Source organism: Acinonyx jubatus, chromosome C1 (genome assembly GCF_027475565.1).
Source record: "Acinonyx jubatus isolate Ajub_Pintada_27869175 chromosome C1, VMU_Ajub_asm_v1.0, whole genome shotgun sequence".
Lineage (NCBI taxonomy): Eukaryota > Metazoa > Chordata > Mammalia > Carnivora > Felidae > Acinonyx > Acinonyx jubatus.
In genome coordinates this window covers 104411090-104431728 of record NC_069381.1, presented here as the reverse complement: position 1 = coordinate 104431728, position 20639 = coordinate 104411090, and the positions used below count along the sequence as shown (strand labels likewise).

Genomic DNA, 20639 nt, shown 5'->3' with positions numbered 1-20639 from the left:
GCTACTGGGGAGCCAGCAGAGACATAAGGCAGTCTTTTGCACCTCTCCCATGACTTGTTTAGCTTTCTTGCTTTCTTTCTTTCTTTCTTCCTTCCTTCCTTTCTTCCTTTCTCTCTCTTTCTTTTTTTCTTTCTTAATGTTTATTTTATTTTTGAGAGAGAGAGAGAGCACAAGCTGGGGAGGGGCAGAGGGAGAGGGGAACAGAGAATCTGAAGCAGGCTTGGCACTGACAGCAGACAGCCAATGTGGGGCTCGAACTTGTGAACTGCAAAACCATGACCCGAGCTGAAGTCGGACACTTAACCAACTGAGCCACCTAGGCGCCACTTGCTTTTCTATAAAAGCCTCATTTCAGTCAATATTGAGCTCTTGATTATCCCAGGTGTGTGTGTGTGTGGGGGGGTGGTGGTGAGGAGAACACCACTCTGATGATCCCAAATCATAAATGGCTCAAACCCATTCCATTTGATGTTGGGAAATACAAATTACTTATTCATTCAAGAAATATTTGGGGGTGCCTGGGTGACTCAGTCGGTTGAGCCTCTAACTCTGGATTTTAGCTCAGGTCTTGATCTCAGGGCTGTGAGTTCAAGCCCTGTGTTGGGCTCTGTGTTGGGCATGAAGCCTACTTAAAAAAAAAAAAAAACAACTGTCGAGGCCTTACTGTGTGACAGGCTCTGTCCTAGACACTGGGAAGGAGTAATGAACTAACCAGAAAAATCCTGGCCCTAATGGAGCAGACATGCAGCAAATTCATCCTCCCAGTTAGGGGGTTTTAAGTTCTCAAAACAATTCCACAAAACGGCACATCCTTTTTTTTTTTTTAATTATAATTTTTTTTTAATGTTTATTTATTTTTGAGAGTGACAGAGACAGAATGCGAGTAGGTTGGGGCAGAGAGAGGGAGGCACAGAATCTGAAGCAGGCTGCAAGCTGTCAGCATAGAGCCTCACGTGGAGCTCGAGTGCACGAGCTGTGAGATCCTGACATGAGCCGAAGTTGGACGCTCAACAGACTGAGCCACCCAGGCGCCCCGCAAAATGGCACATCCTGACTGTGCTACCTAAAGCTCAGGTAGGGGAAGGCAGAAAATCTGCCATGAGGTACAAAGGTTGATAATCCACACACAGATAAGTGAGTATATTGTGACTTAATTATTCATTTACCAGCACTCTTCAAGGTGTACAAGTGACAAGCCTCTTCCTTTTTTCCCCATTGGAAAGCAGAAGGCAAATGACCAAAACCAAAGGGGAAAGATGGGAGAAAAGCGAATCCCAATCATTCAAACCTTGTAATTGGTAGCCGTAAATGTTTTATGGGACATGTAGGAATATAAACCAAACTCCCCAGAAGAATGAACAGCAAAAGTGTGGATGTGACAGGAAACCGGGATTGGGTTCCATGTGGTGACCTCCCAAGGGGGCAGCTGAAGCCGCAGAAGACCAGACCCTGCTTACCTGCTCTATCATCTGCCGGACTTTCCGCTGCTGGCTCTTGAGCATATCATCTAAGTGGTGGATCTTCTCCCGCAAGCCGGCCACTTCCTTTTCCAGGTTAGCCGCCCTGGGGATCAAGACCAGGAAGCTGAGGCAGAGGGAAAAGATGCTTTCTCTCTACCCAGGCACAGGGACAACCTCAGGCTTGGGGACTTCCATGAACTGGGTTCCCTCTGCCCAACTGCCTGGTGCTCTGCCATGAGGACAAGGTGCAGGGACACCTTGGAAGGGCACAGCAGAGGCGCCACTACAGATCAGCTAGGAAGCTCAGCAAGGGGAGGTTACACAGGAAAGCTCCAGACGGCACAACTAGAACCGACAGGTAGATGTCCAGGGAAGCAGTCCTTATAACACAGGATGGACTTGCTCAGCATGAAAGCTGCCAGAAAGTGGACTGCCTCAGGTGTGAGGAGCTCCTCATTCCTGGAAAGATTCAAGTGGGAGCTGTATGTTCCTAAATCTCCTGATTCCCAGACATTGCTGTTTCCTCTGCCTCTTCTAAACTTGCCCAAGATCCCCAGAGGTCAGGTGACCGGGCAGGGTGTCTAGGAGTTCAGGCCTCTGAGGGTGGGGGTGGGGTACCATACAATCCGAGCCCCTTCACATCCTCCCTTTGCCTCAAACAATCTGAGCCACCCTCAGCTCTCCAGTGCCCTATTTCTCAGGCTCTTTTTATTGAGAAAATCAGCCTTTATGATGCATAGCTATCGTTGCCATTCCCAAGCCTCTGTTTTGGATTATCTGGGTCTTTTTTGTTTTTCCTGCTGCTTCCTCTCAATTGCCTGCCCACGAGCACCACTAGGAAAGATGGAGTGCTGAGTAATTTAAAACAATTCTATGAAATCGAGCCCAAAGGAGGCTACAATAAAACGTCTGCAATTTTCTATGCCCAGACTAGTAAACCTAGAGGTTATTCCTCCAGGTTAGGAAAGACGATGTCCCCAGCTGACTGAGGGGCCCAAGAAGGCAAGGATCATGTTTTAACAGACATGGAACTCCTTAGAAGGCCTTCCAGGTGATGGCTGTTGAACTTAAAAAGATCTAACTTATACCATGGAGAATAGACCCCATATGCTGGTGTTAACTTTGATTTATCATTTGAGATCTTATTTATTAATTGCCAGCAGCATAAAGAGTTTCCAAATTCTTAAATGTCCAGAATGACCCAAACTTTGCCCTGTAGGTTTCAACAGTCTGAGGCCTCTGATCCCCTGTGATCAGAGGGAATTTGTAAAACCCTCTAACTTGGAGTGGAAAGGATCCCAGAGATCCCCTACATGCCACTGCTGACAGGTGGGTCTCAGTTTGAGCTTCAAGTGACAGGACGTTCAGCATCTCTTCACGAGGCTGCTCATTGTAGCTCTCAATGAAATGACGAGTGAGGAAGTTACTTGATTTTACCCTCAAATAATTTACCGTTGTTCTCCGTTCTGGGGGGAGGGAACTGTGGCGCCATAATACCACATCTATACCCCATGTGAAAAGTGGTGGAATAACGTGCCACAGCGAACAGCAGGTGTTTTACCAGCTTACTTGACCTTGGCTCTGACACCATGAAAGCATTTTCTTTAGTTCCTACTCCACAGAAAATGAACTCCCCAGAGATGGCAGCCTCCCAAACAGTATCTCCCTGGGTGGGGCCCCATCCCGAGCAGCCACATGGTGAGTCACGGCTGGAAGATCTGACATCAGCACTAGCTTCCTCCCCAGGTCTGGCCACCATGGGAGCTGCAGGCAGCATGGCCCGCCCTCCTCTCCCTGCACCCCAGCTTCACAGTGAACAAGGGCCCTTACTTTTCTCGTTCTGTTTGGCAGTCAGTGTTCTTGATCTGCAGTTCCTCCAAGGCCGTCTCCCCCTCCCTAACCTTCACCAGTAAGGCCTGATGCTCCTGGATGGGCCAAAGGGAAGAAAATCTAGGATGAGGACGCGAAAGCGGTTTCTGTGTTTGGGGTGAGAGGGGCCCGAGGGCTCGAGCTCAGTCCCTGCTGGGCCTGGACAGCTGCCAAAGAGCAGCAGGCCAAGCTGGTTTGATGGGGTGCCCTCCCCTGTCAGGGATAACCCTTCCCACCCTCAGCACACAGAAACTTCCCAGCCTCACCCAGCTACCCAGACGGAGAGCCCAGCCTTGCGTTATCAGGCCCACCTGCTGGCTCTGGCTACTGGTCCCTGGGAAACCAGGCCCAGCAGTTCCTTCACAACAGTCTTCAAAAGCCCATAAAGGGCAGCTGTACAACAACCCGACTGAAATGGAAACGGGTTCAGCTCTTGTTAGGGAGGGCTGAGCTGAGCTGAGAGGAAGACCTTTTGTTCCTTAAAGGCGAAAAGGTTCTCGAAGGTATTTGCTGAGGAAACCGTGAAGTGTGCTTTTCTGGAGCTGGTCAGAAAAGGAGACTGCAGCCATCTCAGTGAGTCCCGGGGCCCCCACTCCCCAGCGCGGGAGTCAGGCCCTGAAGGTGAGACTCCCACAGTCACCTCCTGCACGCCCAGCAAGCGCTTCTGGAGCTCTCCAACCTCTGCCTCCTTCTGCTGCACTCTGTCCTCTGCTCTCTGAAGGGCCACTCGACTCTGTTCTGCTTCTCTCTGGCATTGGCTGAGTGTGACCTAAGACAGGACAGGGATGGGTGAAGGGGGCGGAGGACAACAAGCAAACATGGGTAAAACACCTCAGGAGAGACCCCGGGACCCTGCGCACAGTGAGAGGAGAAGGGAGGCAACTCTCTCTTTCCCATTCGAGATTCTAGGATGACTTGGGAAACTAGCAGGGTATCTCCGTTTCCAGGGCTCACCGGCACAGGACTGATTGGGCACTACTTTAGAGTCACACCTGGAACCCAAAAGCACTTTCTGGATGGAGGACTTCTTCGACACCCCCACCAGTCCTCCAGTGCCACCCAAGCTTAACCCCGTGCCACGGCTTTCCTACAAATGCAAACGCAAAGAATCTGGGGGCGCACACCTTGCACATCCTTCCTTCGGTGTCCCCACTCTTCCTCCCATCAAGCAATCCTGCAGCCTGCATATAAAGGACAATGTGGCACCTGAAAGGGCAACTAGTAAGCACCAGAGAGAACTGCTCTTTAGCACAGATGATAAGCCAGTTTGGGAGGGACGGAGGCAGAATTTGAGAAGGAAAGTAAAGGAAGAACTTGCTTCCCGTCCTCCACATGCCAACTACAGGTCTTAGCTTAGACGCCCTTTCTTCCAGAAGCCTTCACACCCAGGCAAGGGGTCCTTCCCCTGTGTGCCTTTCTTTGTTGTAGCACCGAGTGGATTTGGCCCAGTCACTCGTGTGCACCCCCCAGTGGGCCACTAGCAGGGAACTGGAGCACCATTCCACTTCCAGAGCTCAGCACAGCACCTGGCACACAGTCACTGCTCAATGACATCGTGAGTGGAACTGATATCCATCTGTCCAACCCTCTCCTGTTGCAACTGAAAGCCAACCGATCTCCCCGGGGTACACAGCTAGGGAATGACGGAGCCAGTGCTAGAACAGTGACCTCATCATCCATTTCAATTCCTCCCAGCTACCCCACACTGACTCCCTAGTCACTTAGTGAAAAAGAATCCCTATAACCTCTCAAAGAGGCAGCCCTGGGGAAACAGAACACTTAAAGTAGGCAGTTTGTCCGACTCCTCCCAAAGTCAGAATCGGGGAAGAGACATGTGGTGGACGCATCCAAGCCGCACACCAGCCCTGTCCAGAGCAAACCCACTGCAAACCCTGACAGCAAGCTGCTAGTAGAGCAGAAAACCCATGCTTATGGGCACGTTGTATTCACAGTAAGTGGCAATCTTGCCCCTTGCTGATCCCTGGTTCAGAAAAGTAGATTGGAGAGTCGAGTTTACCAGCAAAGATGAGAAAATCCTCCAGATGTCCCATATTAGCCTGGAACAGGCCAGCCCCACAGGCAAGAACATGGAAACAAAACCTCTCCTATCTGTATACAACACTGCACCCAGGCTGATGTGCACTCAGAGCAGGGCATAGAGGGCCAGGCCCTGACCCTCACACTCTGCTGTAGGATCACACTCTCCTCTGCCACATGTGTCCCTGTTGCTCCAGTCAGCACTTCCCTGAAGGACCCTCTTAGTCGTAAGATGGGGTGCCAACCTACCCCGGTGGTGGGAACAACCCAGGCAGGTGCTATGGACCAAGGGCAGCCCTTTCTAAGAAACTGTGGGCAGGGGGCTACAGCTGTCAGGACCTTCTAGCCTCAGGCTTTTACTCAAGACACTTCTTCATTCAAGCTTTGAAACCCAGAGCTAACAGACCCTTCCATGTATGGCCAAGACCAACAAGTACTTCACAAGGCCTCTCAATGTAGAAATTTCTTTCCAAAATCCACAGTCTGGTCAGCGTTACAGCCTCAACATCCCCTTCCTCCTATAGTGAATAGCTGGTCACCAAACTGATACATCATCAGCCAAATTACCCAAATTGTGGAATCTGAAATCGATGCAGCAAACTCCTTTACTGCACAGCCACTGTATTCTGAGACCAAACTAATCTCAGTATTACACTAAGTCCCAACTATTTAGGATAGGAAAACTCACTAAATGGATCACCAAGAAAAATATAGGTTATCTTATATTTCTAAAAACCTTCAAAACAGTAAATAGACTTACATATCTTACCTCACTCAATCCACACACCACACTTGTGAAGTATATTCCATGACCCTTTTTACAAAAGTTGGAACCAATACTTAGAGAGGTCAAATTAATGGCTCAAATAATTGATCATCTGTAAAGGCGAGTGATCATTCCCTGTGCTTTCTTCCTCCCCCTCAATATCTCTCTCAAAAATTCTCTTAGTCCCATGAAAGAGAAGCATTCAGGCTGGGCTTCCTCCTACCACCAGCTCCTGGCGTACCTGGGCAGGGCATAATCCTATCATTACAAATTTATGATACAGAAATACTTTACATGTGGATGAACAATAGCAGATAATTAACAGATGGTTAATCTTACATAGAAGCCTAGTGTTTGCCCAGTGTACCTCATTTTATATTCAAAGAATTTTCTGTAAAGTATGGAAGACCTCACACACTTTTATTTCTTTTTTATTTATTATTATTATTATTATTTGTTTTTGAGAGACAGCACATGCAGGAGAGGGGCAAAGAGAGAGGGAGAGAGAGAGAGAGCGAGCACACATAGGAGAGGGGCAAAGAGAGAGGGAGAGAGAGAGAGAGCACACGCAGGAGAGGGGCAAAGAGAGAGGGAGAGAGAGAGAGAGCACACGCAGGAGAGGGGCAAAGAGAGAGGGAGAGAGAGAGAGAGAGAACACACAGGAGAGGGGGAGAGGGGGAGACGGGGAGAGGAGGAGAGAGGGGGAGGGAGGGAGGGAGGGAGGGAGAGAGAGAGAGAGAGAGAGAGAGAGAGAGAGAGAGCACGCAGGAGAGGGGAAGAGAGAGAGGGAGAGAGAATCTTACACAGGCTCCATGCTCAGCACAGAGCCCGATGCAGGGCTCGATCTCACCACTGTAAGACTGTGACCTGAGCCAAAATCAAGAGTTGGATGCTTAATTGGTTGAGCCACCCAGGTGCCCCTTCTCACGCTTTCTGTAGTGGAGGACTTTCACTCTCTACAGACCTTGGTACTTTTTAAATCTTCCATCATAATAATTCAGTATTACTTTTGTAATAATAACTAAGATACTCATTCAAGATCGCAAAGTTCTTCAAAGTAAAGTCAAGACTTGACTTCAAGTCCTCTGACTCCATGGGCACAGATCTTTCTACAACCACACTGCTCCATCCACTCACCCAGTCCACACTTAAGAAGTGCCCACCTTACGCCAGGCATTATGCCAGACATGGGGATGCAGGGTAACCTTGACAGCAAAGTCCTTGCCTGCATGGTGCCCAGAGCCCAGTAATTCTTGTTGTGGTATTCAGAGAAATGACTGAGCTTCCTGCTATCCCGAACCAGCACCACCACCCAACTTCACCAGAGAACCAGTGCTGATCTTCAAACTATGGCCTAGCCTTGAACAGCAAAAACTCTAAGTGTCCAGGAATGGGAAAAGCAGACAGGAAAGTGCCCAGGCCTCAAAGCCCAGCCTTTCCAATTGATGGCACCTGGCCAAGAAGACATGAAGTCCGTGCTAAGTCACTGGCATCTGTATCTGGCAGCCCAGCCCTTGGGGCACTTTCTCCCCCAATCCCAAATCTCACCTCAAAAGCCACACGGTCTGACTGGTGCTGCCGCTCGGCCTCCTGCAGCTTGACAAGCAGGTCCCGCACGGTCTTCCTCAGGCTCTCGACATCTTCATTTATATAGGTGTCTGCCTACAGTCAGAACAGGGAAGAGAAGGTGAAGCCACTGTGTTTGTGTAGGAGAAGGTCCCCCACAACACATACTTGGGCCCTCTTGTTCAGACCACCCTCTCATATCACTCAAGGGGACAGCTAGTCTTAGGCACCCGGGAGCGAAGAGTTAATCACACAAAAATGCTCTCTCTTCATATTCCAAGGAACTCAACTAGCCTCAAGTCATCTGAGGATTTTAGGACACACTCAATAATTTTTATGCATGTATCAATTCATTAATGGGTATCCTCACATGTGTGCCCTGTTTCCGTGAGACCAGAGCTCTCTGAGAGCAGGGACCACGTTCCCCTTTAGACTACAGCATCCCAAGGCAGGGACAGTGCCACACCCATCACGAGGGGCACTTCCCAAAGGCACATCTTTGTCTTTGCATCTGGTTCAGGGTTATCTGGCTATAGGGTTACTGATGAATGAGCAAAAGCACCCAACGAGTCCAGGAATCTCATTCAATGTGGAAAAAGGTGTCTTCATTGAGGTTACTGTGAGTCTCTCCCCAGACACACCCAGTTGTGGGTTGGTGGTTAGCGCTGAGCTGGCATGTGGGGTTTTGCCCCCACCTCTGCCGCACAGGCACCAGACACTTCAGTTACCAGCTCCCAGCAAGTCTGACAGAAAAATCTCTCCCTGCCTCACATAGTGGGAAGCAGCAACACCTTTAAACCAGAGCACGGAGCTTGCAGCTGGGAGGACGGTGCCAGGGTCCCAGTAGCTGCTCTATCACTGAGTCCAGACCACGCCCCGCCTTACAGGCTGCCTCAAAACTACGATAATATCCGCTGGGCTTAGAGCTTGTGAGAAGACAGAGTTGAACAAACAGTACCAGGTGTTATTGTAACGTGGTGCCAGAAGCACATTTACCAAATATGGTAATTCAGGAGAAGGGAAAAAATCCAAACTGCACATCTAAAGTGAGTAGTTAGGATCATCACAACATGCCAAAACCTAGCCGTGAAGTTGCCCAGCCACCTCCCCTCTATCTGTACCTAAGCTGCTGGGCAGGTGAGAACGATTTCAAAGGCTCCTGGAAGCATAACTACTACGTGTTTATTTCAGATGGCGTTCTTAGAAGACTATTTAATGACATGGAAAATTTTCAGTGTGGTATGAACAGAAAAAAGGTAGTTATTAGAACTTGTAGAAGTTAGAAACACACTAGATTTAAGCATAGCAATGTGGATAGACCCCAGGAACATGGTGTTGGCTAAAAAGGGAAAAGATAAAATATAGCACAAATTCATTATGAAAATTGAAAACACACTTATAGGCATACTGAAATCATACATTGAATATATTAGAGTTGGGGAGGGGAGAGGCAAAAACAAAACAAACAGTAAATCCAGTGAGAGGTCTTTACTAGATCAGAGATGATAATGTACCCTGGATTTTAAGAGATTACTTTAAAAATATAAAATCTTTAAAAAAGCAAGAAAGAAAAATACACTGGAACATTGGTACTCAGGTTTGGCTAAATATTAGAATCACTTGAAGGGGTTTTTTTTTTTTCTTTAATTTTTAAGTACTCTCCATACTCAATGTGGGGCTCGAACTCACAACTCTGAGATCAAAAGTTACACGCCCCCACCCACTGAACCAGACAGGCACCCCCTGAAGAGATTTTTAAACTCCTGCCGACCAGCCCACATCTCAGATCAATTAAATTACAGTCTCTAGGTCTGGCACCAGGCTTGTCTCCTTTAAAACTCCCAAGGCTGGGGCACGTGGGTGGCTCAGTCGGTTAAGGGTCCAACTTTGGCTGAGGTCATGATCTTGCGGTTTGTGAGTTGGAGTGAGCCCTATATCGGGCTCTCTGCTGTCAGCGTGGGGCCAGCTCTGGATCCTCTGTCCCCGCCCTCCCAGCCCCTCCTCCACTCATTCATTCTCTCTCTCTCTCAAATTAAATAAATAAACTTAATTAAAAATTTTTTAAAAAGCTTCCAAGCCTATTTCAATCGGTAGTGAAGGCTAAGGGCACTGCTCTAAAGGGATCCACCTACTTCAATCCATTCACAGTGGATCCTTTGAAGGAAAAAGATTGGAGAAGGAGGATTTGGGTTTGTATGTTTCTCCATTGTTTGAATTTTTACAGCAAATGATACTCTTCTATTTAGTAAGACAGAAAGAACAATAATAAAGATAATAAAGAGATCAGGGAGGACGATACCCTGCCTCCTGGCAAAGACATAGTTACCACTGCTTTCCCCGTTACCTACCTTACTTACCTCAGGTGGGCTGCTATACAGTGTTGTGGGGCTTGGATTTAATCCGTTTGGCTTTTCCAGCACCACCTGTTCAAAGAAAAATAAAATCGGTAGTTAACACAGCCCAAACAACGAACTTCGAAACATTAATTTCCTAAGATCTCATTCTTAGGAAAAAAAGAAAGAGGTGGGAAAAGACAGAGAAAGAAGGAAGAAGAGGAGGAAGAGGTGATGGAGAATGAGGGAGAAGAAATGGAAAGAAAGAGAAACAGAAGGCAGCAAGGGAAAAAAAAGACTTCAAGTGCTGGGTGGGAAATGGAGAGGAGAGGTAAGGCGTGGAGAATGTGTATGGCCGTGGGGGGGAGGGGGGGCAGTGCTGAAGGGAGGCCCAGGCTAAAAGCTTTCAGCCCAATGGAAAACATGCAGGCTGACTCCCAGAAGCCCAGGGGATACAAGCAGCTGCCTGCCACCAACAAAGAGTCTGCCTTGCCCCTTGGGGATCCTGACAAGGTTTGACAAAGCATAAAGCAAAAGGTGAAGCGGCTTTTGCTGCAATTCTTTCCAACCCAAAGCCTGATTATTCATCATACGACTGCTGGTCTGTGCAAACAAGGGCCTTGGACTTTGGGGCCGGTCTCTGAGCAGATCAGATTCCTCAGCCACCTGGCAAAGCACCTCCCAGCAGCCAGATGGGAGCTCGGGCGGGGAAAGTCCTACCTTCAGCCACAGCAAAGCGAATTAGGGGGAATCGCCACACAAGCCTAGTAAGGGCTCACGCCAAAGAGGAACCTTGCTGCCACTAGCTGCTGAATCCCTGTTTCCCTCAGGGGAACGAGGGCAGGGGCTACTAGAGAAAGACAACTCCCCCCACCCCCCACCCCCCCGACTCCAGCCAAGTGCAAGTGAAGGAGATATAACTCTCAATCTAAAGGAGGACAAAGGTGAAATGGAAGAGACTGTTCTCCCCTGAGGACCCTTCCAGCCTCCAATTTTAGAAAAGCTGAAAAGCAGGATCCCAGGCTTATCCGTCCGTCCCAAGAAGTACTCTTCAGTAGGTTCGCTATAACATTTACTGGTGACCTTCTGCATCCCAGATACAGGGGTGGGGGTGAACCCTAACCTCAAGGAGCTTCTGATGCCGGGGCAAAGACAGCTACTGACACAATAATGGACCAGGACCGAGATTTCCAATTCACAGCCCGGGTGTTACCCCAATTATGCAAGACCAACTATGAGAAGTTTGGATTTACAGGTACTGTCTGCTTTATAAGACTGTACTCCAAAAATACTGATCCCAGAATCCTTACAGAGAAGAGGTTTTGCCAATAACGGTCATTTTGTTCACATGAATTCCACTTTTATGCAGTGTGTGGGAACAAGTGTACCTTATACCTAGGCTGACCCATGTCAATGCCAGTGCCCGTCTGCTGGAGAGCCCCAGTAAGGCTGGGAGTGCTCCAAGAAGCCAGCACTGCCTGTACGCCCTCCTTTTGTGGCAGCGGTGGGAGATTCGGCACCCACAGCGTGACCGGCAAAGGGGACCGCCCGGCACAACCTCCTCAGTGAGGACCTGACCACTGACCATTTCCTATTACCTGTATCTCCTGTCCTTGGAGAGAGTCTCCTGGATCTCTGTCAAGCTTGCTACTTATGTCCTCCCGCAGCTTCTGTAGGCAGTTCCGGGCCTGGGAAGGGATGGCAAGAACCCTTAGCTCTGGGACAAGGAAAGAGAGTGGCCTGACTCACCCAGCTTTGTGCCCATCCCTGACCCGTACTCCTGTGAGCCAAGCTCTGGCTGGGGGAAGGAGGGATCCCAGGCAAGTGGGGCTGCAGCACAGTCCCTCCTACATGAGCAGGAAACAAAACCCCGTCCCGCTGGAGCTAACACTCTTGCTGCAGAGACACACGACACAAAGGGCAAACAAGTGGAACATGTAATATGTTACATGGTGACAAGTGCCAAGGAGCAGCTGAGGCCAGGGAGAGGGTCAAGAAAAGTTAGGGAAAAGAGACTGTCAGCTTTAGAGAGGAGGCTGGGGTACAATGGGTACAGAGGACACGTGGGAGTTAATAAATACTTGCTGATTCATGGATTGGTTGAGTAACAGGAGGGTCAGAAATGATACCTGACTCAATGGGGGACAGTGGCAGATGGGAGAAGACCAGACCCCACAAAAGGAGGGAGCCAAAAAAATGTGAGCTTCCCACCAAGGGAGAGGTGCCCACCTCCTGGATATACTGCACCTCACTCTTCAGCTGGTTGATGTTTTTCTCGTGGATCATCTTATCTCCAGCCCTCCCCTTCAGGTACACCTTCAACAAGGAGAACAACACTACTGATTAAGAAAGCTCCTTAAAAGTTAATTCCACCTAGGCAGGCTCATCCACTGGTAAAGGTAAAACACTACTGCCTTCTGGGTGGCACTTGGAGGATTCAGATCAGAAGGCTTAGAACTAGCTAGGCTTGCTCTTTGACCTATCAAATCTACTCCTGGAACTTTATCCTAATGAAATAAATTTAGCCAAACTGATATAAGCACTCACACGTACATGGAAATTCATGCAAAGGGGGTTGTAACAAGGGATTTACACATTTTTCTCTATACATGCTTGAATCTTTTACAGTCAAGAAAATATTTATTGGGACACCTGAGTGGCTCAGTTGGTTAAGCTGAAGCATCTGACTCTTGATTTAGGCTCAGTTCATGATATCATGGTTGTGGGATCAAGCCCCAAATCGGCTTCTTGCTGACAGCATGGAACCTGCTTGGAATTCTCTCTCTCCCTCTCTCTGCCCCTCCCTCTGCTCACACATGCACGTGTGTTCACACATGTAAACTTGCTCTCTCTCTCTCTCAAACTAAACTTTAAAAAAAAGTTTAAAAATATTTATTACCTGTATTATAAAACACATACACAATTTAGTAACAGATGTTCAGCAAAATATTCTTTATAACTGCAAAAACGAAATAGGCATAATGTCCAACAATGAGGGATTACTTACATAAATTATGGTATGTCTATAACAGAACACTGTGCAGTCATGAGAATACCAGACACTTACATTTATGGACACAGAAGATGTATAAACCAACATTAAAGTGTAGGGGGACAAGCAAATTGTAGAATAGAGGGTATATAATATGATTTAACTTTTGAAAAAATACATATGTGTAGGAAAATGTTTGAGAGGATACACGATAAAGTATTAAAAACAATGATTACATTGACACAATTATAGGGTAGTTTTGCTTTCTTTAAGGGCCAGGAAATGACTTTGAATAAGAAACAGAAATTAAAGGCATCTGGATTGAAAAGAAAGAGGAAAAATCACCATTTGCAGAAGTGATCATGTATATAAAAATACCCTAAGGAGTCCACTAAAAAATTATCAGAGATTATAGCAAGGTTGTAGGATATAAGATCAATATACAAAAAATAGTTGTATTTCTATACATTAGCAATGAAGAATCCAAAATGAAATATAAAAACAATTCTATTTACAAGAGCAACAAAAAGGAAAAACACTTAGAAATTAACAAAGTTCAAGACTTGAATTCTGAAAATTACAGAACATTGTTAAAAAAATGAACAAACATCCCATTTTCATGGATTGGAAGACTTAATATTGTTAAGACAGCAATACTCCCCAAATCAATCTACAGATTCAACACAATTCCTATCAAATCCATGCTAGCTTCTTTGCAGAAACTGACAAACTGATCTTAAAATTCATATGGAAATACAAAGGACCCTGAGTCCCTAAAACAATCTTGAAATATAAATCTCAACAATATAGTAACAAAATGTTAACAAAAATAACAAAGCTACAGCCAGTAATCAAGACAGTGTGGAACTGGCATAAGGAGAGACACATAATTCAATGGAATACAAATGAGAGTCCAGAAACAATAATACAATAAAAATACACTAAACTAATTTTTGACAGGGTGCCAAGACAATTCAATGGGGGGAAAAACAGTCTTTTCAACAAATGATGTTGCTATAAATGGATATCCACATGTAAAAGAATGAAACTGGATGCCTTCCTTATACCATACACAAAAATTAGCCCAAAATGGATCATAGACCTATCTGTAAGAGCTAAAACTATAACTCTTTGAAGAAAATATAGAAATACATCTTTGTGACCTTGGGCTAGGCAAAACCTTCTTAGATAAGACACTAGAAGGACAACAAAAGAAAAATATATATAAATTGGATTTCATCAAATTAAGAACCTTTGTTTCAAAGGACACCATTTAGAAAGTAAAAAACAAAATACAGAAAGGACAAAATTTTGTAAAATATTTCCAAATCATATATCTAATATGGGTCTAATTACTATCCAGAACCTATAAGGAACCCTTATATCTCAAAAATTAAAATCATCTTTTTGGTAAATTTAATTAATCATCAAGAGTAATTCTTTTGGGGTGCCTGGGTGGCTCAGTCAGTTAAACACCTGACTTTGGCTGAGGTCATAATCTCTCTGTTCATGGGTTCAAGCCCCACATCAGGCTCTGTGCTGACAGCTCAGAGCCTGGAGGCTGTTTGGGATTCTGTGTCTCCTTCTTTCTCTGCCTCTCCCCACCCCTCTCAAAAAAAAAATAAACATTAAAAAAAATTTTTTTAAAGAAGAGTAATTCTTTTAGACTATTTACTGCTATTTTAAAATTCAAATATAGGGGCACCTGGGTGGCTCAGTGAGTTGAGCATCCGACTTCAGCTCAGGTCATGATCTCATGGTTCATGAGTTTGAGCCCCACAGGGGGCTAGCTATTGTCGGCGCAGAACCCTTTCACTCTACCCCTCCCCTGCTTGCACTCTGTCTCAAAAATGAATAAACATTGGGGCGCCTGGGTGGCTCAGCTGGTTGAGCATCCAACTTCGGCTCAGGTCATGATCTCACGGTTTGTGAGTTCGAGCCCTGCGTCGGGTCGGGCTCTGTGCTGACAGCTCAGAGCCTGGAGCCTGCTTTAGATTCTGTCTCCTTCTCTCTCTGCCCCTCCCACTTGTGCTCTGTCTCTCAAAAATAAATAAATGTAAAAAAAAAAAAAAAAAACTTAAATAAATAAATAAACATTATTTATTTATTTTTTAATTTCAAATACAACAAAAATAACACCGTGGAGAAAGTGTGGTGACATTCATCCGTTATACCTACGTGTAAACTCTCAAAACACAATTGAATTGAGCCTGATGCGAGGCTCAATCTCACAAACCATGAGATCATTACCTAAGGTGAAATCAGGAGTTGGATGCTTAACAGACTGACCCACCCAGGCACCCCTCAAAGAGCTTTAAAAAAGAAATAATGACGGGCGCCTGGGTGGCTCAGTCGGTTAAGCGTCCGACTTTGGCTCAGGTCATGATCTCGCGGTCTGTGGGTTCAAGCTCCGCGTCGGGCTCTGTGCTGACAGCTCAGAGCCTGGAGCCTGTTTCAGATTCTGTGTCTCCCTCTTTCTCTGACCCTCCCCTGTTCATGCTCTCTCTCTCTGTATCAAAAATAAATAAATGTTAAAAAAAAGAAATAATGAACATTCTTTTATTTAAAAAAAGCTCCATAAACACACCTCCCACCTGACTCCACAACCTCCAGCAGCTGAATATGGCCAGTGGGATAGGCACCTAGGAAGATCACCACATCCATTTTCATGCCTGGGTCTGGACTGCACCAAAGTCACTACAGACTGACTGTGGTCTCCTGGTGTTAATTAAGATCTTTCCAGGAAATGACCAGGAACTCGCATTACAGGTCTGGTTCTTCCAAGTCAAACCACAATGTCCCTGTGGCAAAGTCAGCTGCCGCCTGTCACATGCCTGTAAGGAGAAAGAGGGGAGGGAGGAAGAGTGGAGGTGAGCAAAGTTTACCTTAATGATCTCCTCGTGTCCATCATTGGACTTCACCAGTTCTGAGGCCAACGAATGGCTGGTTGAGCGGCCAGACACCATGGCAAAAGTCCTCCTACCCGCCTGTCAAAGAGAAAGAGAGAGAGAAATGGCTCTGAAATCATGACAAGCCCAGAACTTCTTCTGTCCCTTGACCAATGCAGAACACCTGCTCCTCGAAAGATTTAAAGGGTTAGTCTGATTTTCCCTCCAAAAACTCATTTCAACCTCTACCAGAAGCCACACAGCAGCAACACCGGACAGGGAAAATTAGCAGAAATTGCAGGTTAGTTTTACTTTTAGTGGGACCTCCCCACCCCCAAAGCAGTGCACAAGGCTGAGTTCAGGGGGTGTGTCTGATAGGAAGTGACCCTGAGCAGCAGCAGGGATGGCTCCAGACAGCACTGTAAGGAGTCAGCAGCAAGGAGGGAGAACTGGCTGAGGGGAAGAGGCCTCACCCCACCAGAAACCTCGATACCTTCTCGGCTATGTGTTCAAGTTCATCTCCTGTCAGTTCACTCTGTAGAGTCAGCCTTAGAATGTCCACGCTCCCCTAATAATGACAATGACAGCAACAATCACCCCTTACCTTTATAGTCCACTACCGGTACCAGTGCACTTTTGCCAGTCCTGTGGGGTGGTCCTTATTATCATCATTTAACAGATAAGAAAAGCTGACGTCTGAAAAGGTGACATTAGCTTGCCCAATATCAGTCATTCCTGGGTAGCAGGAGGTCTCGGGATCCTCTGACAGTGCTCTTTACACCACACCAGAGACTATTGCTCTGTGTAGCTCCAGAGGGGCTAGCCACCTTGGTCCTTACATTACAGGAAGCACATTACGTGGATTCCCCTCTCCCCAGCCTTGAAGAGGGGGATGCCCTCATCCCCATTGTAGGGTTCCTGCACCTGACAGGCAACCAGGAGTTACTGATGCACTTCACAAGACTGGGATATCCTTCCTGAACCAAACTATAGGACAGTACTTGAATCCAAACCCCTAGTTCTCTAAGGCATACAGAAAATATCCAAATGAAAGAAGGCAAGACAATAGGTACTTATCTATAGATGAGCCTAATTTCAAAGGAAGAAGCACATTTTCTTTCCTAACTCAAAGAAGGTTTAAAAAACACACTGTGAGGGGCACCTGGGTGGCTCAGTCAGTTGAGCGTCCGACTTCGGCTCTGGTCATGATCTCACAGTTCATGGGTTTCAGCCCCGCATCGGGTTCTGTGCTGACAGCTCAGAGTCTGGAGCCTATTTTGGATTCTGTGTCTCCCTCTCTCTCTGCTCCTCTCCCACTCGTGCTCTGTCCCTCTCCCACTTGTGCTCTCTCTCGCTCTCAAAAATAAACATAAAAAAAATTTTTTTAATTAAAAAAAAAATACACTGTGACACACACACACACACACACACACACACACACACACACACAGCGGAGAAAATAGAACACATTGAGGGGGAAATCATATGGTAAAAGGAAAAAGTGGGGCTGGAGATTTGGAGAGATAACAACATTGAGGGAAGGTAAGCAGGGCAGAGAGGACCAAACCCTGCCAATAACCTGTGTTATGTGTAGAGTTGGACAAGAGGTTTAGGTACACTGGGCCTCTGGCTTGCACCAGAAAAATAATGGGTTGTACTAAGTATCTCTAAGGCTCCTTCCAACTTTAACACTATGAGAGCATAAAAAGGGAATATGTGCTTCTCCCAGGCAATGAAGGGAAGATGGATGCTGAACTACCCAAGGACAAAAGTGACCTTGAGGTACAGGAGTATAAATGCCATCTTACCCTTAACAGGTTTTAAGGAACCCTCCTAATATTCCAAATGGCTGTTGGAAGGAGCAGGAAGAAAAGAATGTGTCCCACCCAGGGAGTTGTGAGAAAGTTCTCTGGGAAGGGAACAGTCCTTCCTAAATAAGGAAAAGAACTTGGTGGAAAAGAAATCAGTCTCTGTGGTCAGATACTTAACTCTCAAAGACTGCACTGTAAAATGGCAACATTACCATCCGACATGGGGGCTTTTTGTTGAAGATCAACGGAAAGTGTCCGGAGGTCTCTGCCACATAAAAGAGAGGTACTCAGATATTAGCCTCCTCCCACTTCTTGGAATGAACCCAAATTTGGGACAGGTGGAAGACACTCCCACATGGCCCTTCACCCTCCCTAACTCTGGCAATGTAGCTGGTTTTACAAAACACTCAATTCCTACCAAATACAAGAGAGATCCTCGGGGGGGGGGGGGGGGACGTTCAGGCCCTCCAGAGTCTGGGTCAACTCACTTCTGTTACTGCCTCTCATTGCTCCCTGTCCAATACCTCCCAGGCTTTCCCACCTTTGCCTTACATGTCCTTAATGTCCTTAAATGTCCTTAAATGCCTTAAATGTCCTTTCTTCCCATTGGGCATCTTTAAGGCCCTCAAAAGTTCACATTCAAATGCCATATTTGTGACACGTCCCTACATCCTGTGGGAAACATACCCTCACCTCCTTGAGCTCCCTTGGCATCACAGGGCCTCCTATGGCACCTGCCTCTCAGCTACTTATGTTCCACGAGGAATTGCCCTTTCTGTTAACTCACATGGGCTGCTGTGTGCCACAGCCCTCTACCCGGGTTAAGTATTTTCTGAACAAATACGAGTGCTCCATGATATCTAGTTCAAGAGAACATTACACCAGAAGGAAGAGGAAAGGATTTCAAAATAGCCAGAGCAGCTGCCAACTCTTCTCCCCAGGACACAGACGTGCACTTTGGTTAAAACAACATCCTTCCATACCTGGAGGCAGTTGGGGAAAGCTGGGGCATCCCTCAGCCAAAATAAAGGAGTTATCAGCCAATGAAGATCATCAAGTCTAGTTTATTATATGGACCCAGGCATTCTAATTGGAAGAGCATGGACAACCAGGCTAGATCGGGGCAATGAGGGATCATCTCATCCATACATGTCATCAGAATCCCAGATGGACAGGAAAAAGTGGGAAATTTGCAAAAGTACTAAAAAAAATAATGTCTGAAAACTTTCCAAATTTTACAAAAGACATAAACCCAGAGATTCAAGGAGCAAATCCCAAATAGGATAAACCCCCAAATCATGCCAAAACACATAATTAAATGTCTGATAACTAAAAACAAAGAAAAACATCTTTTCGCATCAGCGAAAAATGACAAGTTACCTATATGGGGGAAGCACTTTCATTAAACAGCAGATTTTTCATCAGAAGCTAGGAAGGCCAGGAGGAAATGGCACATTATTTTCAAGTGCTGAAAAAAACCTCTTAATCAATAATCCTATGACCAAAAACATTCTCCTTCAGGAATAAGGGGGTAAATTAAGATGTCCTCATGTAAAGAAAAACTAAGAATTTCTTACCAATACAGCTACATTTAAAAAGGCTGTAAAAGATCTTTAAACAGAAAGGAAACAATATGAAAGGAACCTTAGAACATTAGAAAGATAGAAACAACATGGATAGAGATGCCTGGGTGGCTCACTCAGTTAAGCTTCTGACTCTTGATCTTAGCTGAGATCATGATCTTGGCTCAGATCATGATCTAATGGTTTGTGAGCTCCACACTGAAGCATGGAGACTGTTTGGGATTCTCTCTCTCCCTCTCCCTTGCTCGTGTGTGCACATGCTCTCTCTCTCTCTCAAAATAAATAAATAAACTTTAAAAAAAAAGAAACAACATGGAAAACAAAAATATTGATAAATACATTAGGCTTTCTCTTTACTCTTGGGTAATCTAAAGTATGTTTGATGGTTGAAGCTAAAATTAGAACACTGCCTGATTTGGTTCTAAGTATACACAGAGGAAAGTATGTATGTATGTATGTATGTATGTATGTATTTATTTATTTATTTTTGAGAGAGAGAGAGAAAGACAGAGACAGAGACACCACGTGCACAAGTGGGGTAGGGGCAAAGTAAGAGGGAGACACAGAATCTGAAGCAGGCTCCAGGCTCTGAGCTGTTAGAGCAGAGTCCAACGTGGGGCTCAAACTCACTAACTATGAGCTCATGACCTGGGCCGGAGTCAGACACTTAACCAACTGAGCCACCAGGTGCCCCGGAAATATTTAATTATATTATGAATGGGAGAGGATAAAGAGATGTAAAGGAAGGTAAGGTGTCTATACTTCATTCAAACTGGTAAAATGACAACACCAGTAGACCATGATAAGTTATATTTATACAAATGTAATACCTGGAGCAATCACTAAAAATCTATACAAAGGGATGACTTTCAAAAAACCAAATGAATCAAAATGGAATCCTAAAAGGCTTTCAAGTAACCCACAGGAAGGGAGAGAAAAATAAAACAGATTAATGAAAAATAGAAAACAAAAACTAAAAATAAAATGGCAGACTTACCAATAATTGCATTAAATGTAAGTGGTCTAAATATACCAATTAAAAAACAGAGATTGGCAGAGTTGATTAAAGAACATGAATCAGGGGTGCCTGAGTGTCTCAGTCAGTTGAGCGTCTGACTCTTGATTTTGGTTCAGGTCATGGTATCAAGCCCCACGTCAGGCTCTGGGTGGGCCATGGAGCCTGCTTAACATTCTCTCTCTCACTCCCTCTGCCCCTGTACCTTACTCATGTGTCCTCTCTCAAAAAAAAAAAAAAAAAAAAAAAAAAAAAATCCATGAATCAATACATGCTGTCTACAAGAAACATATTTAAACATAACCATATAGGTAAGTTA

General features: G+C 45.8%; 1 protein-coding gene across 11 annotated transcripts in view; it reads right to left on the bottom strand.

The window, feature by feature from the left end:
• Positions 1-20639, bottom strand: part of TUFT1 (tuftelin 1) — a 41864-nt gene that overhangs the window by 3653 nt on the left and 17572 nt on the right. The window contains exons 1-10 of one of the 11 annotated variants that reach the window (XM_053214808.1): positions 17074-17964; positions 16405-16479; positions 15909-16010; positions 12261-12347; positions 11630-11719; positions 10047-10121; positions 7681-7794; positions 3970-4098; positions 3291-3385; positions 1458-1584 (exon numbers count right to left, since the gene is read on the bottom strand). In XM_053214808.1, the coding sequence (XP_053070783.1) occupies positions 1458-1584; positions 3291-3385; positions 3970-4098; positions 7681-7794; positions 10047-10121; positions 11630-11719; positions 12261-12347; positions 15909-15989 (798 nt within the window). In that variant the 5' untranslated portion in view covers positions 15990-16010; positions 16405-16479; positions 17074-17964. Of the gene's footprint in view, positions 1-1457; positions 1585-3290; positions 3386-3969; positions 4099-7680; positions 7795-10046; positions 10122-11629; positions 11720-12260; positions 12348-15908; positions 16011-16404; positions 16480-17073; positions 17965-20639 lie in introns of those variants that run through there. The other 10 variants (XM_027056166.2, XM_027056169.2, XM_015077389.3 and 7 more) reach the window with 10 other exon arrangements.